This window comes from Onychostruthus taczanowskii, unplaced genomic scaffold, assembly GCF_017590055.1.
Source record: "Onychostruthus taczanowskii isolate IOZ18803 unplaced genomic scaffold, ASM1759005v1 scaffold112, whole genome shotgun sequence".
Lineage (NCBI taxonomy): Eukaryota > Metazoa > Chordata > Aves > Passeriformes > Passeridae > Onychostruthus > Onychostruthus taczanowskii.
The window spans coordinates 1,388,199-1,415,475 of NW_024497852.1; the positions used below are offsets into that span (position 1 = coordinate 1,388,199).

General features: G+C 52.8%; 1 protein-coding gene across 10 annotated transcripts in view; it reads right to left on the bottom strand.

Annotated features, from left to right (window-relative positions):
* Nucleotides 1–27,277, bottom strand: part of PTPRS (protein tyrosine phosphatase receptor type S) — a 126,535-nt gene that overhangs the window by 52,887 nt on the left and 46,371 nt on the right. For 5 of the 10 annotated variants that reach the window (XM_041425768.1, XM_041425758.1, XM_041425716.1 and 2 more), the window contains exons 3-8: nucleotides 23,961–24,106; nucleotides 22,938–23,079; nucleotides 14,386–14,574; nucleotides 11,164–11,172; nucleotides 7,655–7,672; nucleotides 5,186–5,296 (exon numbers count right to left, since the gene is read on the bottom strand). In XM_041425768.1, coding sequence (XP_041281702.1) covers nucleotides 5,186–5,296; nucleotides 7,655–7,672; nucleotides 11,164–11,172; nucleotides 14,386–14,574; nucleotides 22,938–23,079; nucleotides 23,961–24,106 — 615 coding nt within the window. The remainder of the gene's footprint in view (nucleotides 1–5,185; nucleotides 5,297–7,654; nucleotides 7,673–11,163; nucleotides 11,173–14,385; nucleotides 14,575–22,937; nucleotides 23,080–23,960; nucleotides 24,107–27,277) is intronic. The other 5 variants (XM_041425778.1, XM_041425750.1, XM_041425735.1 and 2 more) reach the window with 1 other exon arrangement.

The following is a 27,277-nucleotide window of genomic DNA, read 5'->3' on the forward strand; positions in this document are numbered from 1 at the left end:
GGGGACAGCTCCAGGAGGCTGAGGGGACAGCCCTGGCTGAGGGGACACAGCCACAGGCTGAGGGGACAGCTCCTGGCTGAGGGGACATGTGCCCTTGCTGGGTAATGGCTGAGCCCCCCACGTGGCCCCTGATCACAGACAAAAACACCACAGAGTGCTTTGGGCTGAAGGGACCCCAAAGCCCACGCAGTGCCACCCTGCCACGGGCAGGGACACCTGGCACTGCCCCAGGCTGCTCCAGCCCCCCGGGCACGGCCAGGGATCCAGGGCAGCCGCTCAAACAGCCCCGGGCAGACAGCTCTGCAGGATTCTGGATCCATCCCTTCCTGCAATCGCTATGGGCCACAAGTCTGATGGCACTTGTGTCCCTAGGGATACAGGGAACCATCCCAGGAGACTTTTGAAGGCCAGGTGAGCTGTAGGGCTCCCATAAAACCAGGATTCCCACCGAGGTGCTGGCTTGCCCCTAGAACTGCATCCATCTTTCACCAGGCACAGGTGGCTCAGCCTCACCTGCCCCACAACCTCCCCTGCTCCTGACCTGCTCCTGGGGTCTGTGCTTCTGCCTCTGACCCCGGGCATCCCCTCTGAGCACTCTGCTGTTTTGGACCATGACATGATCTGAGCTGTGGTAACACACGAGGCAAACCCCTCACCAATAATTTCAAGACCGAGCCCGTGGTTTGGGCTGGAAGGACCTTAAAGCCCATCCTGTTCTCCCAGGACACCTGCCACTAGACCAGGTTGCTCAGAGACCATAACTTTAGCAAAGCACACAACCTCTTCTAGCCAGGTATCAAGTCTCTGTTTCCTCACCCAGTGTTATTCCAGCTGATCATGATTACATCCCATTTAGCTTTAGTTTATTGTTGTTGGTATCATTATCATTACTTTTATTTTTATTGGCTCTTAAGGAAGAATTTAATCTTCAAGCCTTCTCAGATCACAAGAGATTCTTAGCAGCAGCAGTGCAGTTTGGCCATGTTAGAAATACTTTATAAAAGAGAAAATAAACAAATAAAAAATAATGGTGTATAAATCCCTTTTTAATTGCACCTAAATCCTGAAACTCAAACTCCTAGTCATGAAGGAAAATCCTGTAATTAGGAGTGATTATCACCTTTTAGTCCTAGGCAGGAGGGAGGTGGGATGGGAAAACCTTATTTCAAATGCTATTCTTTTTTTTTTTTTTTTTTAATAGAACAAGCATTTTTTTTCCCTTTAAAAAGAGCCTTGGGACTGAGGGATGTTTTTTTGGCTACTGTTGGCATCCAAGTCAGAAGAGCCACAGCTGGTCTCTTCCCAGAGAATTCTCAAGAGTGCAGCATTTGGGAGTAGTACCCTGGTACCTACGGGGAGGGAGGAGACTCGGAAGGGGAGGGGAGAATACCAGCACTGAGGGTCCGAGCACTGAAATCTCAGCATTTTAAGAAAAAAAGAGAAGGACAGACAGAGAGAAAGAGAGAGAGAGAGAAAGAGAGAGACAGATACTGTGTCAATACTGCACTGGATTTCTCAAAAATCACACAGCTTTAATACCTGTGCCCTAGGAAAGCCACTCCTTTGGCAGCTGCTTGAGAGGTGAGGACGGGCAGGGAGAGGCATAGCCAGGGAAAGGGCTGGCATTCAGCTCTGCACAGGGAAGCACCAAGCACCACTGGCACCACTGACACACTGCAAACCCCCTGTTCGCTCTCCCATGTGCCTCACCCGCTCGGGATGCGCACATGGCAGGCAACAGGAGCTTCTTGGGGATAAACAGGGAGATGAGAAGAGGGAAAAGAGGCTTTTTCAGCTCCAGTGTCACTGGCCAGATTGCTGGCTGCTGTTTGCAATAGCTGCAGCTGCCAGGTGTGCCCCGGCACTGTTGCAGTGCCTGCACAGCTGCACTTCTCCTGCCACGCTCCTTCAGGAAGGAGGCTCTGCCTTGGCTGTGCCTGGCTGGGCTTTGAGGTGCCTGCAGCAGTGCATAGATCCGGGAAGGGAGCAGGACAGTGGGACAGGCAGAGCCAGGAGGCAGCTGCCAGGCTGCCCTTCCCTCCCAGCCCTCCCAGGACGAGGTGTCACCTCCTCCACGGGATTCTGCCAGGCTCTGCCTGGCCACGGGCTCTCCAGGCACTCGTGGGTGCTCCAGCGTGGGATCTGGGAGCAGCAGGAAGCTCTGTCAGCGCCACTGGGCTGGGCTGACTGCTCCTGGTGCTGCTGGAGGGAACTGGGCAGTGACCATGAGCGAGCTCCCATGGCTGGGGAAGCCCCTGGAGCGGGGTCAGGGCTTTTCTTTGTGTGCAGGAGGTGGAACAAGAGCCACACCTCAAGAAATAAATAAGCAATAACGTGACCCAGGGTCTGCTCTAACTCTTGGAATGACCCCCTGGGTTCTCAACCATCTTTTCCACTTCCCAGATCCCTCCCTCCCCCAAAACAAAGGCTTGTCCCAAATAGCAGGGCTTCCATGGACAGGCGTTAGAGCTGTGTGACCCCTTTCCTCCTGGAGGGATTGAGGAGTTCAGTTACCACCGGGTGGGCAGGAACACTGGCTTCTCACAATGCGTTTGGAATAAACTACAGCACAGCATAACCAATCAAAACAGAAACAGGAAATCAAGAGAAAGCAAAAAACCCAACAGAACCAAAAATTTGGAAAGTAAGAGTAAATCCACTTCAAAGAAACCAGAATTGTATAACGAAAAGAAACTATACATATTTATATATCGAAAAAATAATTCATAATTAATTTAAAAAGTGGCATGCAAAGAAGATTGTTACATTCTCCTATCATGCATCAGGCCCAATGTCCAAACGGCAAGGTAACCATGACGACAAAGAAGTGCAAGAACTCAGCAACATTACCAAAGGATGCATAGAGAGGCCCACAATGCAACTCAACTCATCTCCGTGAGACCCGGGAATGCGCGGGTCTCGCTCATCTTAAAGATTTCTTGCTTTTTCTCTTTTCATTTTTTAATTTTTTTTTTCATTTTTTTTTTTTTCTCTTACGAATGTAAAAATGTGGGTAAAGAAAGTAAAAAAGAAAAAAACCACACCAACCTTCTCGTAGCTCTGAGGGATGTTAAGGGGGTTTGATGCGGAACACAATGACATGAGGAGAAGAGAAAAATAGGGGAAACACAGAGAGAGTAAAAAAAGGCCTTCTCAAGGCTGTCAGCTGCAAATTGATTGATTTTTTTTTTCTCTTAACCAAAACAAAAAGAAAGGAAAAAAAATGAAGATAGTAACGACCCTCTTTCCTGCCTTCCTAGCGCTCCCCCTCCCATCCCTCTAAGCCCCAGCAAGCTCCGCAGGGCGGCCAGGCTGGGAGCAATCCTAGCCCAGAGCCAGCCCGCAGGGTGCTGAGCCCAGGCAGGATTCTCCCTCCCTGCCTCGTGCTCCTCGGCAAGGGGAGCGGAGCCCCCCGGGCAGAGCAGCCCCCCGGGAGCAGCCCCGCTCCCCGCGCCCCCCGGCCCCGCACCCGGCCCTGCTCGCTCTCACTGCGCCTCGGGACTGAGTGAGGAGAACAGAAATCATCGGAAGAGGGAAAAAGAAAAGCAAAACCAAAACCAAACCATTTCCTTGCAATGTTCAAACTTACAACTCCTATCCCGGGTGGTCTATAGAGACAAGCGTGTTATGGGAGAAACAAGTCAATTGGAAACACAAGAGTGCTCGAGACTCTTTTAAAACAACAAAATAAAAAAAATTAAAAAAAAAGGGAAGAAAAATGTGCATGAACTCTCCCTCCCACCAAAGCAAATCCATTTCAGAAATTTGTTACCTTTCCACGATATTAACACACAAGAAACAAGGAATTAAACAGCATGAAAAACACCCAAACCACGGGCCGAGCCGGCACACGCTGTGTTCTGCACTCTCTCGGCAGGTTAGTGCTGGTTTGCAGGCAGGCCCAGGTACACACGGCCTAACTGGGGTAGGAACAGGGCTATCACCTGCAGCCCTCTCATCCAGGTGTGGAGACAACACCGTGTTACAACCTTTGTCTCCTGGGCAGTTTCCGAGTGGCCAGAAAAGTAGAGGAAATTTATAAACAAAACAAGAATGAAAAATCCCCACATTTTTCCTGTTTCTTTTCTTTTCTTTTTTTTTTTTTTTTTTTTTTTTTTTTTTTTTTTTTTTAAAAAAACCCCCATTCCAGCTAAGCTGTCTGCAATGGATTCAGCCCTGAATTAGTATTGGATCCAGACTGACACTCCCAAAAGCGGAGTTTCGGGGCCCAGGCGACAGGGCAAATTTCAAACGCAATTTTCCAGCTGGCCACAAAAGGCTATTTAAAAATTTAGCTTGGAAACATTAAATTATTAAAAGCCTTCTCTCCATGTGCATGTGATTTAGTGAGCGTGAGACACGAGAGAGAGAGAAAGAGAGAGAGAAAGGAGTGCACACAGGAGCATGGCTCTGCATTGGACTGCAGATTAACGTGAGTGTAGGTGGGAGGCGCCTCCTCTGTCGATGGGATGGAAATGGGAACAGTTTGCTGGGATGTAACTTTTCTTTTTTCCTCCCAACGGATTTTTTTTTTTTTTTTTTAAATCGAGAAGGACCAGCCCTGCTCTCTCATTACCAAAAGGGCTTTTGCTGTGGAAAGATGTTAAACCAAAGCTACACGCAAAATATTACAGGTTAGAGAGATCAAAACAAGAGAAAGTGGAGAGGCTGCTGGCCCAAGGGGTGGGAGAACATCGAGGGGACACGGAGCAGAAGCCAATCCCCTGTCATCTGTTCCCCTGCTGGGGGTGAAGGGGGCTCTCACCGAGGCAGGGATGGCTGCTGGTGTCCCCAGCTCTGCGCCCAGCATGTGTGCCCAAGGAACCAGGGACAAATTACTGCTGGCAGAGGGAAAAGCAGCTGGGGCTGAGGGCAGCAGTGCCAACGCACCCTCCTGCTGCAATCTGGGGGCCTCCAGGGACACAGAGGGGTGCTGCCCTCCTCTCACAGCCACAGCAGCAGAACTGGAACCCCTCTGGGATCCTTTGGGAGCAAGGGCCATTCTCTGCGGGCGGACCTGGCCGACTTTGGGGCGCGCTGCCTTGGGTCACGCTCGGGTGGGTGAGGCAGCCCTGCCCTGCGGCCCCACAGGCATGGGGGAGCAGAGGGGAAGCCCCGGGCTCGGGAGGGGTGGGGTGGGCCCGGAGGAGGGGGCTGAGTGCCGCTGAGCCGCTGTGCTCCCTACCTCTCACGTAAAGGTTAGCGGGGGACGAGTAGCGCACCCCGGCGCTGTTGCTGGCCACGCACTCGTACTTGCCCTGGTCCGTCTCCTCGCTGCTCTCGATCTGCAGCCCACCTGTGAGGGGAGAAGACACGGCAGCACAGACACATGGTCAGGGCTCTGCTGGCTCTGCAGGCTCTGCTGTTCCCCCCCCGGGCTCACGGGCAGGAGCGCGGAGCCCCCGCGGTGAGAAAATTTAATCCCCCCTCTGTAGCCAGTGCTGCTCTTTGTCCTGAACTCATCAGCAAAGGCACCAAGTTTTTGTGGCTTCTGCAATGCAGGCGTTCTGCACCAGAACTCCCGAAATCAGCCTCAATAATCCATATTACTGAGATCCCCAGAAATCCATCAGCAGGCAGTTGACTTTCCCTTGCTCAATTTGAAGCAGTGACCATAAAAGTGAAAGGCTTTGTCACCCACTGCCTGGGGAATTTCTATCACTGCTGCCTTTGTTTTGTGCCCAATACCTGCTCCTCAGGAAGCCAAGGGAGATAAGAGCCCTGTGAAAAGCACCTTACTGATAGTAAATATTCCCCAGGGAAGACCCTGTAAATACTGCATTGGAACTTCAAAATTGCCTGCATGGTTTACATCATCTGGGCCAAAAGGATTAAGGTTTTTCTTAAAGTTGTATATTATTGCAGGCTACAAGAATATACCCAGAGCCCAAACTAAAGATTCCTGTCAGCAAATATGCAGAGAGATGCAGCATGGAACTACATGGAAGAAAATTGCCTCATTTACCTCAGAAGGCTTCATCCCTGCAAAACTCCAGTTAAAATACATACGACATAAATAATTCAACAGGCTCTCAAATGTTTTATGTATTAGGAGTACATGATTATACTACAGATATGGACAGAGCTCACATGTGGTAAGACTCTTAACTCCCATCTCTGGAAAAAAACCCCACCTAAATATGAAAACCAAACAATTCCAGCTCAGTGTAATAGTATTGATAAAATCTTAAGTGAGAGGAGTGCAAATGAGATCATTGTTGGTTGCAGATAGAGCCTTTTCAGGAAGGAAACAGCAGTGTGTTCACAGAGAGGACGCAGAGCTCACGTTCCTCTGCATGTGCGGGTGGGAAGGATGCTGCTGGGGGGACGTGGGGCTGGGAGAGGATCTGGGACAGGGCTGGGGTGTGAGTGCAACTCCCCACAGCATCCCCTGTGCCTGGGAGCTCCCAAAGGCACCACAGAGGGAATTCAACCCCAAAAAACCCCACCCAGACCAGCATACCAAACAAAATCCATTCCACAAGAATCTGCGGGTATTTCAGCACAACGGGAGTTAAAACCCAAACTGGCTGGAGCTTCCCACTGAGCACCCAGCTGAGCATATTTCACATGGAATTACAGCTCCAGCTCTGCTGTTGGGGAGCTCCACTTGGGTGGAAAGCTGCTGGTGAGTTTTCCCAGAAATTTCTGTTAATTTGGACAAATCTGTGGGTTGTTTCCATTGGTTCCAGATCCATTTTCTGCGCTGCTCATGAGCAACGCTGGCCTGAGGGTACCCAGGGGAGATGAAGCCCCACTGCAGAGCAGGAAGGGAACCAAGGACTGCAGTGGGCAGCTTTCCCTGGGGAGCAGGGACTCACCCCTCCCTCCCTGCCCGCTCCTCACCCCTGCTGGCCAAGGCAATGGCAGAAATGAGGCTGCAGAGAGGGTGAGGAGCGTTCACCACTTGTCAGGAGCCAAGAGACATGATGTGTGAAAACGTAAATCTCACCTACAGCACCTCCTGTTGCTTTTACCAGCAGAGAATTATGGAATTTTAAATGTGCCAGTGGAGAGTAAACCAAAGCAAGGTCTTCCAAGGGGTGCACACACAATTCCTCCTGCCTTTCAGCTTGAGGTCAATTTTTGACTCCATTAAAGAGACAGTGCAGAAGCTACTTACCGTGGATCTTCCCCAGAGAAACCTAAGGGTAAGAGATGGGGAGGAGGTGGAAAGAGGCTCTGGAGCCAAACAAATGAGTAGGCTGAGATGGTGAGTGCTGAAGATCTGCCTGAGCAAAGGACTGCAAAACTCATCACCACCAGCAGCTCGGCAGCACTTTGCACCGACCAAGAGAAAGTCCTAAGTATTTACCAAGCTTTGATAGCATTTAATGCTCGAGATAAACTTCAGTCCTTCATAGTCCTGGAGAGATTAGCTCTTAAAACTCTGCCATAATCTGAGGCAGCGCAGCTGGAGACGACGTTAGAGTAACAGCATCAGTATTACCAAGTGCACCCAGCAAACAAAAAAGGACATTATAACCATAGACAAAATAAAGACAGGTATAAAAAAAGAAATATCCAGAGGTGAAGCAGGACAGGAAAACGTAACAACAACACGAATCTGTATTGAGCACAGGGCAATGAGACGGGATCTGTGTGGAGAGAAGTGTTTGGAGAGTGGGTGAGTGAGTGAGCTGGGGTGTCTTACCTCGGATCGGTGTACCTTCTGCAAAGAAAACAAAGAAAATGAGTGAAATGACTGCAAAACCCCAAACACCTGCACTGCCCGTGGGAAAAGGACCTGAGTCAAGGAAGACAGTTCCCAGTAGGAAACTTCTTGGTCTGTCTCACATTACAGGACACTGAAGAGGGCTTGGGGTACTTTAGTGGGGTGTCCTTTTCAGCAGCCCAATCCAGCTGGCTGTTTGCAGAGCCCCCCGAGGCTCCTGGCTTCAATGGCTCCATTTTGGTGTGGGAATGCAAAGAAACCCCTCAGGCTCTCAGCTAACATCACTGTTTGCTGCTCACTGGACACATGGTGACCCTGCATTTACGTTCCCCACTCTGGGGACCCCAGGGCTGTGTCAGCCCAGGCAGGCAGAGGGACACGTGGGCACCTTGCACCACATGGAGCTGCAGGTTTGGTCCCACCCTGGCTAGCAAATCCCCAGCTCCAAACTTCAGCTCTTGGCCCAGACGTGTGAGCTCAGTGCATGTGCTGCTCAGGACCTGTGGCCATCCCCAGGGCTCTGCCCAGGGACTGAGGCAGGTCTGGGCATGAGGAGGTGACAGGGCTGCCTGTACCTCCTGCAGTGGCTCTGCAGCCACGCTGGGGCCAGCAAGGAGGGGCTGTGTGGGGAGGACAGCCCTGCTGCTCTTGCCTGCTGGCTGCCTCTCCCTTGGGTTATTTTATTCTGAGCCCCTCCTGTTGTCTGCCAGTGCCCGGCCTCGGGCAGGGCTCCCAGGGGGGAGGCAGTGACAGTCAGGGCTGGACCCCTGTCCCCCACCTGACCTCCTGGGCTTGCAACCAAACCATCTTCCTTTGAAAACACGGCAGGTCCTTTTGCTCACAGTGGCATTCAGAACTTATCAAAGAAGGGGATTAGTTGGTGGGTTTTTACCCCAATCCTGAGAACAGGGCAGATCCCGCAGGGCCAAGTTTGCCTCTCGCCAGGGAGAGATGCACGAGCTGCTCTGCAGTGGTGGCACTGCTGCCACTCTGCAGCACTGCCAGCCAGGGCTGTAGAGCACCTTAAATGACAAATTCCAGCCTCTCACCCTCTCCTCTCCCCTGGGCAGGAACAGCAGAGTTATGATCCTGCTTTACACATGGGGAAAACCGAGGTAGAGGTGAAGCAACCTGCCCAAGGTCACGGAGGGAAGACTGGCAGAGGCAAGAACAGGAGTCAAAGCCTCCCCCGTGCCAATCTTCTGCCTTAATCACCAAAAACCCCTTCCCTCCTTATCCTTCAGCCCTGCTCATCCTTCTGCTGCGGTTCAGTCCTCCATTCTCAGGATAGAAGGTAAAAATATAGAGATACTAAGCAGAGTTCACCTTTATTTTTCAAAGGAGCTAAGGGAACAGAGGCATTATGGTGTTAGGGATTAGACTCTAGTTAGACTCAGCTTCTAGTTATGAGGTTAGGTTATTAGCTAGAGAAAAGTTAGCATCTAGTTAGGGTTAGGAACTAGCTAAGGTTAATGAAGCAGGTTATTAGCTCTCAGGACAGAGGTTGGAGAGACAGCGCTCGGAGGAGGTGGGGGAGCATGGACTTGGGCACATCCCCACCCAGGAGCTGGCAGGAAGGTTTAAAAAGCAAGAGAGAGAGAGAGAAAGCAGCAAAAGGTTATAGATCAATTCAGTGGAAATAAAAACAGCCTCTGATCCATCCTTCTGTCTCAAAATTGGAGTGAAAATCTGCCATCTGTGGCACCAATATGGAACAAGGCTAATGGCAAGAGGGTAGAGAAGGGGAAGAGATCCCAACATCGCCCGTGGCTCAAAAGCTTCTCTGGCCTTGGCTAAGCCTGGCAGTTTCCTGCAAAAGTTCACTCTAATTGACAGCAGAAACATGCTGGAAGTTAGAGCTGTGCAAGCCCAGGCACAAGATCAGCATCACCTGTGGTGTCACTGCAGGGTGTCACCCCTGCTCCCCCAGCACCGGCTCTGCCCTGGCAAGGGGCTGCCAGCAGCTCTGGGCACAGCCTGGCCTGGGGACAGGGCTCTGGCACAGCAGGCAGTGCCACCCTGCTCCCCAGCCCCAGCTGTGGCACAGGGAGGGGCAGGGCAGCTTTGGGACCATGCCCCACACCAGCACTGGAGAGAAATGAGCTGGAGCAGCCCTTTGGTGGGGCACAGACACAGATGGGAGATTTTCACTGCTGGAGTTTCACATCTAACCCGCTCCACGCTCAACACAGGGGCAGCAGGAGGGTGCTGCAAGAGGATATGACTGCATTAATTGTTCTGAGGGACTCTGACAGGTCCTGCAGGGTTTGACATGGGGCTGTAGGGGTGCAGTCAGTACCTGGCTTCCCTGGTGCCCTCTCCAGGGATGAGCACGTGCACGAGGCTGCCAGGGCCTGGGGCACCAGCTCTGCAGGAGGACTGCAGGGGAAGAGCTCACACGGGATGCTGACTTTTGGAGTGAAAAGCTGGTTGTGAGAGGCTCCATGCAGACTTTTCCCACTGCCTTGCACAGCCTCCCTGGCTCTCCTGATCTGCCTATCTAGGGCAAGTTCTGAGGCTGCATGAGCCCAGATGGCCAGCCCAGGGTTTAGCAGCAGAGGCAAAAGGCAGCTTAAAGGCCCTGCCTGTGGATTACAGAGGCCCAGGATGGTGCCAGGCAGAATTCCCTGTCAGGTGTCCCCCTGTGCCACTGGGGCTGGGGTCTGCTCTCCCACCACCCCCTCCCCTGCTTTCCCACACGCCCAGCTGAGCCTGGGCAGGAGGAGAGGACGACAGTCACCGTTGCCATGGCAATGCCAGAAAACATCCCCACCTTCTGTCAGGCCACGTGTGGGAACATGTGTGTGCTGGGCTGCTCTCCCCAGGGCTGCAGCAGCTTCTGCTCCAGCCAGCAGCAGCCACGGGGCTCTGCAGCTGCAGCTCCCTGTCCTGGACTAAGGGGGCAAAGGGGACTGGGCAGGGACAGGGACAGCAGCTCCTGCCTCGCTGGGGCTGCAGGGGGCTCTTCCCTTCCCCAAGCCTCCCCCTCAGCCACTGGCCTGTGATTTACAGCTTCGCTTCGGAGATGCTGCAGCCCCTATTCTCTCTCAAAATGCCAATAACCCCGTTAGATGTGAAACTCCAAGACCTCCTGCAGGTGTGAACACAATTATCACAGTTCCAGGGTACAAGCTATTGTGTAATTGGGGAATTCCAGGACAACTGTTGCTAAGATACCAAAAAAAAAATCTATCCAGTGTTAGGAGGTTCATATTTAGCTGTTATCTCTTTATATAGATAAATTAATTAGAATTATTATTACTATTCTTTTTATTTTTTTTTTGTAGCCTGCAATACCCCTGCAGAAATTAATTTAGAGGGCAGAGCATCCCTACTGAAAGAGTTAGTAGAAGAAATGCAGAGCATGCCTCTCAAGAAGCTGTTACAAAGGAATTAGTTTAAAGGGCAAGGGTTACAAATCTGCACATTAGCAGGTTTGGGGTTTTTTGGTTTGATTTGAACATTTTTTTTTAATTGAACAAACTTACCAAAAGTCTCTGAATGTTAAATAAAAAGTGAAAAAAAAAAAAAGAAAAGAAAAGCATGTTATAGCCAGTTATTCAGAAAACAGAAGACACACACAAGACACAAAGGTTTTAGTGTTGCAGTGCTGAGGAAGGTGGCTGAAGGCTGCCTCCCCTGTCCCCCCTGGATGGCAGCTGAGCAGAGGACACTGGCCTTGCCTTCTGCTTTAGATGTCCCAAGACAGGCAGAAATATCCATTTTCCAAGGCCACCTAAACTCTTGTCCAGCGTGGATCTCTAGGGCTGAGGTGTCCATGATGTCTAAGAGAAGCAGGAGCCCAGCCAGAGCTTCTTCCCATCCTCCTCTGACTGACAACTGAGCTTTGCACCCAGCCCAAGCCCCCAGGCATGACAAGATTTCCAACTGCTTGGCAATTTTATCTGGAGATGGAAAGGGGATGCAGAAACACCCTCTGGAGAAAAACCACTGTGGTTAGTGATGTGTCACCCCTCTTGATGAGAGTGAAGCCCCAAACGGGGTCCTGGGATGGTGGGAAGATGATGACCCTGGTCTCAGAGGTCTGTTTGTATTGGCAGCTAAACATTCAGGCTGAACACAAACGAGAACCAAACCCCATCCCACAGATCTCCTTCTCTGACATTTCACTTGTTCCCTTTAATGAGCTCATTTGCGTATTTGCCACTAACCCAAAATTGATAAAAATTGAGTTCTTCACACCCCTGGTCCTCCAGCATGGCTTCATGTCCAGGGGGAATCTGGGTGTCTGTCCTGCCCTGTCACACACAGCTCATTCCTCAGAGGGAACAGTCACTAAATCCCAGAGTGGTTTGGGTTGGAAGGAGCCTCAAAGCCCCTCCAATTCCACCCCTGCCATGGCAGGGACCCCTCCCACTGCCCCAGGTGTTCCAGCCCTGTCCAGCCTGGCCTTGGCACTGCCAGGGATCCAGGGCAGCCCCAGCTGCTCTGGGCACCTGTGCCAGGCCTGCCCACCCTGCCAGGGAGAACTCCTCCCTAAATCCTCCTAAAGCAGTTAGCAGAACTTTTCCCTAAATCCTCCTAAAGCTGTTAGCACAGGTGCAGCTGTGCTTTACCCAGAGCTCTGCCAAAGCCCTGCCCTGGGTGTCACCTCGAGGACCTTGGCTGGAGTGCCACTGGTGGGGGACAGACCCTGATGCCACCAGTGCCCTGGTGTGTGCTGGTGCCACCCTTCTGTGGCAGAGTTTGTTTTCTGGAAAGATGAATGTATTAAATTGAGACCTGACCTCAGCAGCTCGAGCAGGCCTGGCCTCCCTCACAATCCCACGCCCAAATCTGCCCTGACCCCCTTCCACGGCCACAAGTGCTGCCCCAGAGCACACCAAGGACCCCAAGGTCAACAGCCTGCTCTTCTGCAGGCCTTTCTTTGCAGAACACACAAGGCCTGGGAGCCACGGAAGCAGATGGAACTGGAGGGCTGGGAAGTCCTGCCTGCCCGAGGATCTGCATCCCCGACACACAGGCAACAGGTTCGTGCCCTGAAGACTGCAGGGATGCTTCAGGGTTCCACCAGTTTACTAATTTAAAGCAGCTGTAAATGAGATTAAATCTCAGCAGGTATCTTCTGTTTATCAGAAGGGTCAAGGGTTCACTCTGAGGTTAATAAATTCACTGGAATAAAAAGGCTCAGGTGGCTTCAAGGAAAACACCAGATCAAACCGAGCCAAAGAGTAAAGGCATTCTAGCAAGATGATGAATGTATTAAAAATAATCTGCCTGTGCATTACTCACACTTCAGATCATGGTCACAGAGCATGATATAATTCTAGTTTACCTCTCATTATTTATGCTGAGTGATTTTTTTTATTTGCATTTGCCTCAGCTGTTATGATAAAACAGGGAGGTCAATCTCATCTGCGTTCGTGGGATTCAACAAGCCATTCTAATTCAACAAAGCAGTTTAAGGATCTGCTTGTGACTTTGCTTCACTGAACAAGGAGGCATTTATGCAGGTGTGTAAAAGCTGCATTAACTGGAGCTATGCTGAAGCTTTTCCACCAGTGGCCCACAGAACTTTGTGTAGAATCTTCGCTAACCAGGGCAAGAGAAAAACCAGGTGCTGCCATGGCTTGCTGTGCAGATCCAGCAGGACAGTCAGAACTGATTTCTCCAGGGCCAGCAGAGATCTGGGCAGGAGCAGCTGGTTATCACTTTTCTGAAGAACTTGTCAAAGGTCTAATATGAACAAATCAACTCCAGCTGCCCAACCAATGCCTCTGCTTTCCGTCTGCCTACAACACTGCCAAAGAATACTTAAAAATGAACCATGGACACCTTTCCTCTAGGCTGGGTCAAAGCAGTCAGCCCCAGCAGCTTGTGAAAAGGATTATTTCCTGGGTTAGTTTTTGTTAAAAATTAGAACTTGCAAAACTTGTTTCATTTTTGCAGCTATCAATGGAAGTGTTTTATCAGTAGCACTCAAAAATAAGTCCACCTATGCCCTCCTTGCACACACTCTCACACAGAGAACTGGCAGATTGAACAAGTACAAACACAGCTCCTGAAACGTGAATATTAAGAGATGTCACGTTGCCACGCACACAGAACAGCAAACAGAAAACAAACAAGAGAGACAGATGGACAAGCAGATGGGGAAGGATGGAAAACTGACAAGAGCCACGGAGCTGGGGTACATCTGTTGGTGGAGATGGACTCCACGGGCAGAGGCAGCGAGGGGTCACTCCGGAACGTTCCCAGGAGCTCTCCAGAGGCGGCTGCAGGGACATCCTGCACGGTCCTGCTGCCCTTCAGCAGCAGCTCCCAGAGGCTCCTCTCACAGCCTCGTGCTGGGCAGCAGAGGCTGCCTGAGCCACGGACCCTCCTCCAGGCGTGTGGGGCCTAAAGAGCAGTGTCTGCCAGAGCGGCTCTCTGTTCCTGTGCCAGTTCTTGCCCTGGGGAGCAAACCCTCAGCCCCACGCGGGCCCCAGCTCCCCCTGAGCTCAAGAGCCCCGTGACCCAGGGAACTGTCTGCATGGGCACCATCCTGTTGTCATTCCCTCCGTGCCAGCTGGGCAGCAGAGAAGGCCAGGAGGGCTCCAAGTGGAAACTCCAACAGCCCTCGGTGTAAAAACCAAAAAACCCGAACGCCCCAACCCACAGCAGCGGGCCGGCGTGTCGCAGCCCTCTCCTGTGCCTCAGGACCCTCCTCACGCCCAGCAGCTCTCACCTGCTGCAGTGCCAGCCCTTACCTGATCTCAGCTGCTTTATCCTGCCGTTGCTGGCGCTGGGGTCCACGGGCAGGAAGTCCTTGAACCAGGTGATCTCGGGGTCGGGGTTGCCGCTGGCCGCACACAGCATCGTGGCCGTCCGCGTGCGCTCCACCACCTTCAGCTGCGGCCCCATGTCGATGTTGGGGAAGCCGGGAGGCAGCTGGTCCTCTGGGGGTGCAGAGCACAGGCAAGGGCTTCAGCAGGGGCCAGGGCTCGGGGAAGGAGCCCAAGGAAGGCAGCAGGCACTGCCCTGGGCTTCCAGCGCCGAGGGCTCCAAGAGGGAGAGCGCGTGGCACGGTGAGATTCACCAGCTTGGCCGTTTGGTGGGATTATGTCATTTACGTTTCTACGTTTAAGTGAAACCTTTTAAAACCCTTTGGGGAATAGCAGAATAGAATCAGAGAATCATTAAGGTTGGAAAAGGCCTCCCGGATCCCCAGGTCCACCTGCCTGCTAAACCATGTCCTCAAGTGCCACGTCAAGTCATTTTCTGGACACATCCAGGGATGGTGACTCCACCAGGCAGTCTGTTCTGTGGTTATTCATGGCTATGTTCTACGTTTATTCACTCTTTCAGTGAACTGGTGTTTCCTGATACCCACCCTGAACAATCTGGAGCAACGTGAGGCCATTTCCCTTGTGCTATCACTTGTTACCTGGGAGCACAGACCACCCCACACCTCTGGTGAGGGGGCTGCAGGGAGGGAGAAGGTCCCTGCTGAGGTCCCTTTCCTCCAGCCCCCTCTCCTGCTCCTCTCAGGATTTGTGCTGGAGCTCTGCAGGGTGCCAGGAAGCTCTGCCAGGGCAGGGCTGGCACTGCTGGCACAGCAGAGGCTGTGTGGGGATCCCTGCACTGCACACAGCTCCGAGCAGCCACAGGTAACAGGGACCTTCCCCTCCAAACCTCACAGCACAGAGCACTCTGCACGGGGAAACAATGGAAGAACCCACTGGGAAGGGCTGGGAGAGGAGAGGAGAATCTCCTCCTTAGCTGAGGGACCAGAGGGGACACCCTCACCAACAGCACGCCAAGTGCTGCCAGCCAGGGTGTGATTTTTGGAGTCATTAATCCCCTCCCAGAACAGTGGCACCTCCTGCTCCTGCCAGGGCTGCTTTTGCCTCCTCTAACCAGGGTGAGGAGGGCAATCCCAACAATGCTGACTCATTTGTGGCAACACCTACCAAACCCCAGTGTCTCCCCAGTGACATCTGACCCAGCCCCTCGCTCCTGGGCTGGGAGGGCTGTCTCAGCTCAGGAACGTGCATTTCCCCCCAAAAACGTGTCTGGGGGAGGGCAGCTTGGAAGGAGGATGCCAGCAGCAGGCTGAGATTTGGGAGGGATCCTCTGTCATCTCCAATGAGCCGTGGCAGGGAATCACAGCCTTGGGAGTCTGTGGCAGGGAATCCATCCCAGAACAGGTGAGGGAACAGAAGGGAAATAATGCAGGGAATTAGAAAAAGGTGGGATTCTTAACAAATGAACATCCATCACAAGCAGCCCCCCAGTGGCACCGAGGTGGGGCTGGCCTTGGCTGGGAGCAGCCCTGCCCACTGCAAACAGCCCCAGAGCTGCTTTCCTGAGGCTGGCACAGGATGGATAAGGAGGAAAGGAGCCAAACACAAATGGCACAACCCAGAGACAGCAGGACAAGGGAGAAACCCAGCGGTGGGTGCCTTTTCATGGAATCCCAGAGTGGTTTAGGCTGGATGGGACCTTAAATCCCATCCCATCCCACCCCTGCCATGGCAGGGACACCTCCCACTCTCCCAGGCTCTCCCAGCCCTGTCCATCCTGGCCCTGGGCACTGCCAGGGATCCAGGGGCAGCCCCAGCTGCTCTGGGCACCTGTGCCAGGGCCTGCCCACCCTGCCAGGGAGGAATTCCTTCCTGGTATCTAATCTAAACCATCACTCTTTCAGTTTAAAGCTGTTCTGGTGCATCTGAAGCACCTCTAAACCAGAATTTTGTATCCTAAATTGGGGCTGTTCACACGCACCCACAGCTAGGGACTGAGCCAGCCCTCTGAGCTCCCTGGGCTGGGGCACTGCAGGACCCCCCAGACCCTGTGTTCCTGCAGCCCCCAGCCCCCAGCAGTGGTGTCAGGCCAGCCCAGGGGCTCTGGGGTTGCTGTGCCTGTGCACAGCTCTCAGCCAGGCTTTAATGGCCCTGCCTCCCCTCCTCTCCTCGCAGCCGTGGGAGGGTGAGGAGCTGCATTGGCTGCAGATGACATCACCACTGCTCCCTGCTTCCCTCCTGTCCCTGGTGGTGCTGCTGCACCTGCTGCAGCCCCTGCCCCTTCCTGCCAGGAGCCAACTGCTGCACCGAGGGAACAGCCTGTGCCTGCAGGGGGGGTGTGTGTGTGTAAATGTGTGTAAATGTGTGTAAATGTGTGTGTGTGTGTAAATGTGTTTGTGTGTAAATGTGTTTGTGTCTGTGTGTGTGTGTAAATGTGTGTAAATATGTGTAAATGTGTGTGTGTGCAAACGTGTGTCTGTGTGTGTGTGTAAATGTGTGTGTAAATGTGTGTGTGCGTCTGTGTGTGTGTAAATGTGTCTGTGTGTGTGTGTGTGTGTCTCTCTGTCTGTGTCTCTCTGTGTGTCTCTCTCTCTCTCTGTGTCTGTGTGTGCACACATGTGTGTGTGTCTGTGTGTCTGTCTGTGTCTCTGTGTGTCTCTCTCTCTCTGTGTCTGTGTGTGCACACATGTGTGTGTGTGTCTGTGTGTGTGTGTGTCTGTGTCTGTCTGTGTCTCTGTGTGTGTGTCTCTCTCTCTCTGTGTCTGTCTCTGCTTGTGCACACACGTGTGTGTGTGTCTGTCTGTCTGTGTCTCTGTGTGTCTCTCTCTCTCTCTCTGTGTCTATCTCTGTGTGTGTGCACACACGTGTGTGTGTGTGTCTGTGTGCTGGGGGAGGCCAGCTACAACCATTATTACCCAGTGCTTCTAATTAAACAAAGCCCTTCATCTCGCAGCACAACGTGCAGAATTCCTCTGAGTTTAATTAAAACAACCGCGACGAGAGGCGTGATCAGCTCGGAGGCAGCTCTGAACACCCCAGGCTGCTCCGACTGCAGCCTCGCATTCCCTCCCTCCCGGGGAGCAGAGCTGTCCGTGCCCTGCCAGCTGGGCTCCCTGTGACAGGCAGGCACGGCCCCACTGCAATTCCCCAGCACTTCACACCCGAGCCGTGCCCCCCTCGCCCACCCCAGACACCCCCAGACTGCCCCGAGCAAACCAGGAATGGCTCTGGCTGGGAATTCTCCTCCTGGAAGCAGCCCAGGCAACTGCAGCAACAAAAGAACCAGACTCAGGCTGGAGATGCTTCAAGGGCACATCTGGGCAGCTGCTGCTGCTGCTGGAGCCGTGCTGGCTCAGGGGTCAAAGCTTTTCTGAGGTGCAGCTCCATCCCAAGGGAGCATCCCCACCCCTTGCTCGTCCCTGCCTGAGCCCCAGCCCAGCTGCTGAAACACCTCAGTGCCCCCCTGAGCACAGCAGAGAACGGGGCAGGAGGGCTGCAGAGAGGCAGGGAACAGAGAGCAGCACTTCAGCTGCCATTTCTAGCAAATCCCAGCCGGGGACACGTTCTGTGCCTGGGCCCAGCTCAGGCTGCCACACACAGCGAGGGTCCCCAGCCCAGCCAGGGGCTGCTCTGCCCCCTGTCACTCTGCACGGTGGCAGCTCTGGGTGTAGCTAATTAGCTGTGCTGGAAATGAGGATGATTAAGGAAGATAAAGCGGGTGTTGCTGCTCTTTTTCCCGCAGGGTGTGCACAGTTGTTTAATAATTTAGAGGAGGAGGGTGTGAGCGTGAGCAGACGTGCCATGGAGTCGGTGCAGAAAGCCAGGAGGATGCTCTGGAGGGAACAGGAGGAGGGATTTCTCACTCTGCTCTGGAGGGATGGATGCTGGCTGGTCTCTACAGTCAACTGTCCTCATTCAGGGGGGAAGAAGCAGGAATACAGAGATGGAGCAGCTCGAGTGACACAAGTTTTAATCAGTATCAAAATCAAAATCCAGCACTCCTGAACTCGTCCCTGTTCCTTTCATTATGTTTATGAACACTAGAGCTGCCCTCTCCCCAGGCATCCTGGCACTATGTGCCTTGTGAAATTACATCAACAAGTTATTTCCACCCATGTGTCTGTACCTGTGTCTCAGTTCTGTTACTGCCCAGCCAAAGACAATTTTAATGCAGGGAGGAGTCTCAGTAATGTGCTCTGTCTGTTGGTTCCATTTCCTTGGAGCTGCAAGTTCCACTCTGAAAGCACTGAGAGCCTAACAATGCTATTAAAATGTGTGGGCTCACGGGCAGTAAATGCACCCTTAGGGATGTGTGCTGCACCCCAAACCAGCGCAGGCAGCGCCTGTGTTCCCTCACTAACGTGTCCCCAGGTACCCTCCTTCTACAGGCATCTCAGTTGAAATTACTTTGATGTTATTCAGGAGCTACAGAATTAATCTGCTGTCAATGTCACCCGATTTTCAGGTCACTACAAGAAAAGCAAAACAAGTCAAGTTTGTGGGAAGACTGCCAGGAATTTTCCAAATGGCAAGGTAACATTTCGGAGGGGGCAGCTTCCCTCTCCCATGTGCTCCCCTGGGACTCTCTGCTGAGCATCCAGAGCTGCTTCTTGTTTACCTTTTGTGATTTAAAGCCAACAATTACAAAAAAAAAACCCAAAAAACCAACAAACCACAGGGATCTTGCTAGAACTTTACACATTCCCACACCAGATGTGCTCTTGGAGGAGGAAACGTGTGAGGGAGATTTCAGGCTGGAATTGTTAAAGAAATGTCTGAATTCTTCACGAAAGGAAACCAAGAGGGAAACACTAGAAGCTGTGGAAGTCTGTCCACAGCAGCCCCAGTGAGAGCCCAGGAGGGACAGCTCAGAGGGGTCCCTGTCTCCTGAGCCCTCTCAGCTCTGGCAGCACAGGAAAGCCTCCACAGCCCTCTCAGGCTACTAAAGATGTGGAGGGAAAGGATAATCTGCATACAGGAAGTAATAATAATCATCATAATACAGAGAGAGCTGACAGAGATGTAAATGCAGACACAGATGGAATCCCAGGGGGGTTTGGGACAGAAGGGACCTCACAGCCCATTCATCCCATCCTTCCACTGTCCCAGGCTGCTCCAGCCCTGTCCAGCCTGGCCTGGGACACCTCCAGGGATGGGGAGTCCACAGCCTGTCTGTCTGTAACACCCCAAGAGATACAGACACAAATCCCCTCCTTGGGAGTGGGCAGCTTAGAGAATCCCCACCAGCTGTGTGCCAAGGACCTTCCTTCCTGCCCAAGTTACAACGAAAAACAACAGCAGCTGGAGTCAGAGACAACTGGAAAATGCTTCCCAAATCCGCTTTCTGTCCTTTCCTGCGAGCTCTGCAGGAGTCAGGTTTGCATCACTCTGTCCAGCCAGCTGTGGGAAGAACAGCCAGTGTGCACAGCCCCACCAGACTGGGATCCCTGGAGAGGCAGAGCAGGAAGGACAAGGCAGCCAGCAGAGCTGCTGAGAAGGGACTGAGCGAGTTGAACAGTGTCCATCACAGCTCTGCTTCTCAGGAGCTCCCCAAGGTTTCCTCTCCTGCAGTTTCCTGCTTTCAAGGGAAGGCAGTGTGGGCTTCTACCAGGGTCTGATCCAGCAGTGACCATGTGCCCAAGTAAGAGGGGCCTATGTTCAATCCCTTCAGCAGCTGCATCTAGTAGGGAAGCGTGTATTGTTTTCTCTTCTGAAAAGAGGAAATATTTTCTGTGTTACTTGCTGCTAGGAGAGTGCACTGGTGTTGAGGAAATGCTGCAGTGCTGGTGCAGGAGGGTACCCACAGGCATGTCTGGGATCCCAGCAGCAGGCAACAGGCTGCACGGCTCCCCCAGAGCCCCCCGTGCTGCTTGCAGCAGCTGGGCTCAGGTTTCCACTCTCCAGAGTGTGCCAAGGTAACAGGTTCTGCAAATGACAGCTCCCATCCATCTCCAGGCTGGGGAGCAGCCCCCTCTCTCTGCTCAGCATCACTCTGCAAGTGAGAGCAGAGACAGGGAGGAGGAGGCTGAGCAGGGAGAGAAAAGACAAACAGGAGAGTGGGTGAGTGCAGAAGAGGGGAGGAACAGGAGAGGAGAAGATGCCAACATGCTCACTTTGTCATTGTGCAGATCAGTGCATTTGGCTCAGTGCTTTTAACTTTCCCAGCACTTGAAAACACAGATAAAGAGGAGACAAACTCTGCTGTGTGAGAGCTGAGGAGTGAGGGAGGATGGAATAACTCCAGCTGGGAGACAAGGGGGGGATATGCTACAAAATCTGCTTCCTTGATGCTCTTAGCATGGCCCTGGCCCACTCTGCAGGGAATTCCTGCTCCCTGATGCTCCATGAACAGACACCCCCAGGGCTCCAGGACACCCCACACCCAGCAGGCAAACAGAGCAGGGCAGCTGTGAGAGCAGAGCCACACTCAGAGGTGGGTTGCTCAGCAGGGCAGAGGCAGCCCCTGTGCTGTCAGCTGTCCCTGGCTGATGAGGATGATGCTGATCCCAGCAGGAAGAGCTGCACAAGGACAAGGACAGAGAGCCCTGCTCCCTCAGGATGGTCCCTGAGCTCAGCTCACCCCTGGGTCAGTCTCCACAACTCCCTGCTAGGAGCTTGTGGCCAGCTGGGATCGGGCTCTGCTCCCAGGCACCAGAGAGGGGAGCACAAAGCAGCTCAGGCTGGGCCAGGGCAGGCTCAGGGTGGACACCAGCAGGAATTTCTCCATGGAAGGGCTGTCAGGCCTTGGAAGGGGCTGCCCAGTTGGAGTGCCCATCCCTGGAAGTGCCCAAGGAACAATGGACATGGCCCTCAGTGCTCTGGGTGGGGACAAGGTGGGGCTGGCTCCAAGGCTGGGCTTGGGGACCTTGGAGGCCTTTCCAGCCTCGATGACTCAGAGGTACAGTGACCCCACACCCTGCAGCTCACTGCTGGTGGGCAGTGCATGAAAAGCACTGAAGGCAGCTGGAGGAGAACCTTCCCCTGCCACTGCCTGCAGCTCAATTCAAGGGGTACAAGCTTTGAATAGGACTGCAGGGGCCCTTCTCCCAGCCTGTCACAGCTCCAAAGGAATTCATGGAATAAGTGTGAAGAATAAGGCTCCCACCCTCTGGGATAAGCACAGTTAGAGACACTCCTGTCACACTGCACCGTTCCAAGCTCCTGACAGCTCCATCCCACCACCTTCCTCCAACAGAAGGTTAAATGCCATGCCAGGCACAGGAGCTGCACACACATCGAAGGCACCTACACAAATCTGTCAGGCATGACTGGACCACGGCCCCCACGCTCCCAGGCAGCCAAAATCCTGACAGCACTGAGCCCACAGCAGGGATATTCCCAGCTGGAAAGGGAGGCTGGGGGCTTTGCCTTGTGCCCCTCATGCCTGGTGTGGATTCCCTGCTGCACTTTGGGGAGTCACACACCGATTTTGCTGGGCACTGTGAAGGATGTGCTCGCTGCCTGTTCAAACACAAATATCCAAAAGGATTTGGGCTGCTCCTGGGGGGAACACTGGAATTGCTGACTGGCCCATGGGCAGAGCCACCCCTTGGCCCTGTGGGGCTCCTGCCTGGAGCTCCTGGAGTTGCTGTTAGTCTTGTTCACTGCAGAGAGAAGGGCTTTTACTGGTGCTGCCACTCAAACACCCATGGCTTCATCCACAGCCAACCAAATTCCCCTTGGGAGCTCTCGGGCAGCTCTCCACCACCCCATTCCTGCCAGGATCACCTGCACTGGCCTGTGGTTTGAACAGAGAACATCACTGATGGGTGTTCCAAACCCTACAATGGGTCAGTTTCTGCAGCAGCCTCGCTCAGCACTTCACACAGTGATTTCTGGGATCTCCAGGGCAATGACAGCAAACATCCAGAGGCATCCAGAGCAACAGCAGATTGTTCCCTCCCCCACATCCAGTTCAGGGAGCATATTTCAAACAGATGACATGAGGGAGGCATCCATGTAAACATCCTCTGTAACGGGGACAAGTGGGAAAAAGAACCAGAACAAAATGGAGAATGGAATTGTTTTCCTGGAGAGTGCACAGAGCCAAGGACCTCTGGGAAGAGGGGAGAAGTCCAGAAAGGCACAATAGGTGTCCTGCACAAGGAAAAACATTTGCACTGCTACCAAATGTGTGAAAGCCCAAGCAGATCCATAACCACCTTAAGCCCAGCCCATTCAAAGATTCCTCAGTGAAGGTTTTCCTGGAGCTACATTTCTGTGTGTGTAATGGGGAGCTCCTGGTGCTGCTCCTAAACCTGGGGAAGGAATTTTTGGAGGGGAGGAAGATCACAACAATCATAGGATAGTTCAGGTAGGAAGGAACCCCAGCACATCATCATCAAACCTCCTGAAGTGAGGTTGGTTCTGTTTCTTACACAGCAGTTTTATGTTCTGGGGTAAGAACAGCAAAGCGATCTGATGGGTCAGAACAAACCAAACCAAGCCCAGGAGGATTTTGTACCTTAGCCATGGATTTTTGACAGCCTTCCCACCCAGCTGGGCTGGTTCTTTACCTCGGAGGACGGTGAGCTTGGCGTGGACAGTGACCTCCCCATGAGGGTTCTGAGCAACACACTCGTAGATGTTCTCGTCCCGGGGGGTCCGCAGGGGCTGGATCCTCAAAACAGCACCTGCACTCTCATCAAATTCAATGGTCTGGGGACAGAGAGACACACACGTGGTCAGTGTCCTGGGAGGAGACCCCAGACCCAGGCACACACCCACTGCAAAGCCTCCAGCAGCCCCCTCAGCCCCCCAGGTCCCCCCACGGTCAGCCTGGCTCTCCAGCAGCTCCAGGTGACAGAGCTGTCCCAGCCAGACCCTGCCAGTGACCACTGACCCACCAAAGCCCCAGTGTGCATCCCAAAGGCTCTGAAAGAACGAGCCACAGTGATGGGGTGGGGGGTGCTCAGAGCACAACTGGGGTGAAGGAGGACAAAACAGACCAAAGGAAAACAGAATAAAAATGGACTCCTGCCTTGTTCCTCCATCTGCAGGGGCAGCTGACACCACAAAGCTCCTCTGAGCACACAGCTGCCTGGCAGGCCTGAGTCCCACAGCAAATTCCACAGGATGACCTCCCAGTCCTTGTTCCTCTGCTCTCTTTTCTATCTAAACAATGCCAATTGCTTGGGTCTGGTTGCCAACAACTGCAGTGTTTACTCCAGGCTGTCCCAGGATTCAAATGCTGAGCCCCAGATGGGTATGAAGGTGCATTTACAGAGCTGAAGTAGCACCAGCTTAGTTGGGGTTTCTCAGGAAAGCAGGAAGTTATACTATATCCCAGGAAGGAGAAAAACCCAACAAAACAAAATAAAAATCTTTAATAACATAATTGAGCCAAGCTCCCTCTTGCTTTGGAACAAACCCAGCTGTTGACATGGCCAAGAGCTTGCATTTCTCTCCTCCTGCTGTTAAAACTCCTCCCCTTCCAAATTTCCCTTTATTATCAGGTCTGAGGGTGGCCCAGAGGAGCAGGGGCTGCTTTGTGTCAGTCTCTCTTCACAGAGACACCAGCTTGCAAGGACATCTCTTACCTCGAACCTCTGAGAGTTCACTTTCTTCCCTTTCTTGTTCCAGGTGACCCTGGGCTTTGGGTCTCCAGTGGCTTGGCACACGAAGGAGGCCACCCCTCCTGACACACCAATTTGGTCCACAGGCTTTTTAATGAACACAGGGGGACCTTGAGGACAAGAAGGAAACATCATCAGTGGCAGTCTCAAAGACAAACTCTAATAAACACGGTTTGTAATTAATAGTAGTGTGGCTGCTGCTATTCTTAATGATCCCAGCTGAAATTAAACCTCTTGGCCTTTTTCAGAACAGCCTTTACCTCCACTTTACATATGAAGCAGCTCCAGCAGAAAATGATTAAGGGCCTGATCCTACAAAGAGATTTCAATGTTGCAAAACCTCTTTTACTCCTGAAAAGTGGACTTTTAAATTGTTTTGTACAGGGGAAATTGCCCTTGTAAAACCCATCTAATGAGCATCACCAAAAACTGGTAGAGCTGAAAACAACACTTAGAAACAGTGAATTGCACTTCCCAGCTCCTTGGAGATGACCAAAGCACCAAGGAACAGGGGGGATTTACAGGAACAAAGGCAGGGAAGGGGAGAAGGTGGGAGAAGGACCATGAGAGAGATGGAGCAGGAGCTGGCACACAGAGATCCTGAGGACAACGGTGCCAAAGAGGCTGCTGCCAGTGAAATCCCCTTGGTTGTGGCACCTCTGCTTTCCCCTGCAAGTCCCAGGTGCATTTACACAGCGACCCCTCAGAAGAGGCAGTTTGATGGGGCACAGCCCCCAGCCCAGAGCTGTGCTCAGCTCAGAACCACCCAGCTGTCCAAGCCCAGAGCAGAGCCCACCCTGCTCCCTCTGCTCAGCACCAGAGTCCCAGGAAAGACGTGGAATTCCTGCTGCTGCAGGAGGGAGCCACGGTCTCCTTCAGCCTCCCCTGAGAGCAGCAGCAGTGCAGCAATGCCTCAGCCCAAAGAACCACAGCTGAGCACAGAGCACCTCTCCCTCAGCCCCTCCCTGGTTCAGCACCATCCCACTGCCCCCAGAGCACCTCTGCAAGGGTGCCAGGGCTGCCAGGGCTCTCTGGGGTGCCAAGGGCCAGCAGCATTTGTGCAGAGCCCACAGTGCCTCTGGGAATCCTCCTTCCGCGCTCCAACCTGCTCTCCTTGAACGGCTTCCTCTCGTCTAGTTAGTTTAAAATTTATCGAAATATTTAAATCACAAGGCCACAGCTGTCTTCAAATAAAATCACTCAGATCATAAAGTTGCCGTCTGTTTTCTGGAGAAAGGCAGAGCACGTGACTGCCATGTGTGTATTTATCCCTTCATACACAAGGGGCTATAAAATAAGATGCAAAGAGCCTCCCACAGGGCTCGACAGGAGGGCAAATGGCAGCTGGGGAGAAGTCTCCAGGGTCTTTTAGGGGTCAAGAGACAAAAGGAAGCCTTCTCCCCTTCCCTGCCTGGCGTGGCCAGCAGTATATAAATAAAAGGCACCGAGCAAGCTCATGTGATGCAATCAAGCATTTGTTTCCATGCTGGAGGTAAATACAATTTGCTGGAGCTGTTTACGTCCCACCGAATGCCGTGTGTACAAAGCAGCGCATTTATAAATATCCAAATCTATATTTAGAGGTCAGAGTCTTCTTTGCAATGTTACAGCTAAAGGTTATCAAGCAAGTCCCGCTGGAGGAACTGGCACTGGGGGATCTGTCTTCCATCTGAGAAAGGTAAAACCCGAACTTTGCTCCAGGCTAAGATATAAATGCTCACTCTGCCCCTGACTTCCTTCCTGCCCTCACCTCCGCTCGATAGCTGAAGAGTTTGCAGAAGTCAATTCTGAAGGTACAGCTAAAAACATCCAGGGCTTTTAAGAACACTTTATTGATGCAAGTTCATTTCCTAAAATAAAAGCCCCTAATAAACCTTAATGTCACGTATACATTTAAATGGGTGCAGGCTGCACGATGAGAGCTGAGACGAGGAGAAAAACAAGGTTCTATTTCCGTCCTGAAGAACGGGATGGGGCTCCAAAAACCACTGCATCTGGGGCCACTGCTCAGCATCCCTTTTTGGGGTCTGTGTGTGGGTGAGGGGGCAGCTGAGCAGTGTGTGCAGGGGATTTTCCTGAGCTCCTGCAACTCCCGTGCCTGCAAGGGACTCTGTTAGACACGCGGAGCCAAATAAAAATCCCCAGCACCCAACCTACTGGATCCTACTACTCACTTGGAAAACGGCTGAGAATCAGAGCTAACCCGTTGGTTTGAAAATTGCCCAAGCCTCTGAGCTGCAGATTTGATTCCTCCCTCCTCATGCTCCCCCAGCCACTGCAGCATTTGTCTCCAGCCCACGCCGAGCACTGAGCAGCCCCCTCCTCTTGGGGGGAGAGAGCCAGGACCACCAGGCATGGTGCTGGTGACCCAGGGGGCTGGGAATCCAAGGTGCTGGTCACCCAGGATGCTGGTGATACAAGGTGCTGGTGATCCAAGGTGCTGGTGACCCAGGACGTTGGGAATCCAGGATGTTGGCAATCCAAAGCTGGGGCCAGCCCCTCTGTGCTGTGGGGCAGCCTCAGCTCTGCCCTGCCAGGCCCAGCTCAAAGGGAAACACGAGGTGAGAGCTCAGCCTGGAGCTCTGCCAAGGGCTCTGGGAGCCCCCACGGGCAGGGACAAGGTCCATGTGAAACCCCACCAGCCCACTCGGAGGTGCTTGCCCTCGTCTGGCAAGACTGCAGGAGCACGGCTTTAAATAAATAAATAAAAATCAAAGAAACACATTTTCCAGACAACATACTGACAGTCCAGGGGATTTTATAGCACTTCACCAACCTTCCCACACGGATAGCTGAGAACAAGCCAGGTTTGGAAAGGCTGAGTCTGAGTTCCAACAGTCCAGTGGTCACAGAGATAATTTTTCCCCCTTTCTCTGCTTGCAAAGTAGGAAACCCCCCTTTCTGTGCAGTATCAAAATAGGAATGGAAAAATCTGGAGCTTAAAAGAATTTTCCTACTACGAGAGGCTTCCTGCAGGGTCTGGGTCTCCAGAGGGAAGGCTGGCTGCTGTGTACCTGTGATCCTGCTCCACAATTAATGGAAAGCCATCAAGCCAAACCCCAGCTCTCCCTGCTGCCCACCGCCCACACACTTCCCAAAATCAGCAAGGGCCAGGCTGGAGAGCTGCCACGGGCTGTGGGGAGCAGAGAGAGAGGGAGATCCCTCCTGGTTCCTTTGTCCTGGGACAGAGAGATCCCTCCTGGTTCCTGTGCCCTGAGCTCCATGGGGACACAGAGAGATCCCTCCTGGCTCCTGTGCCCTGAGCTCCATGGGGACACAGA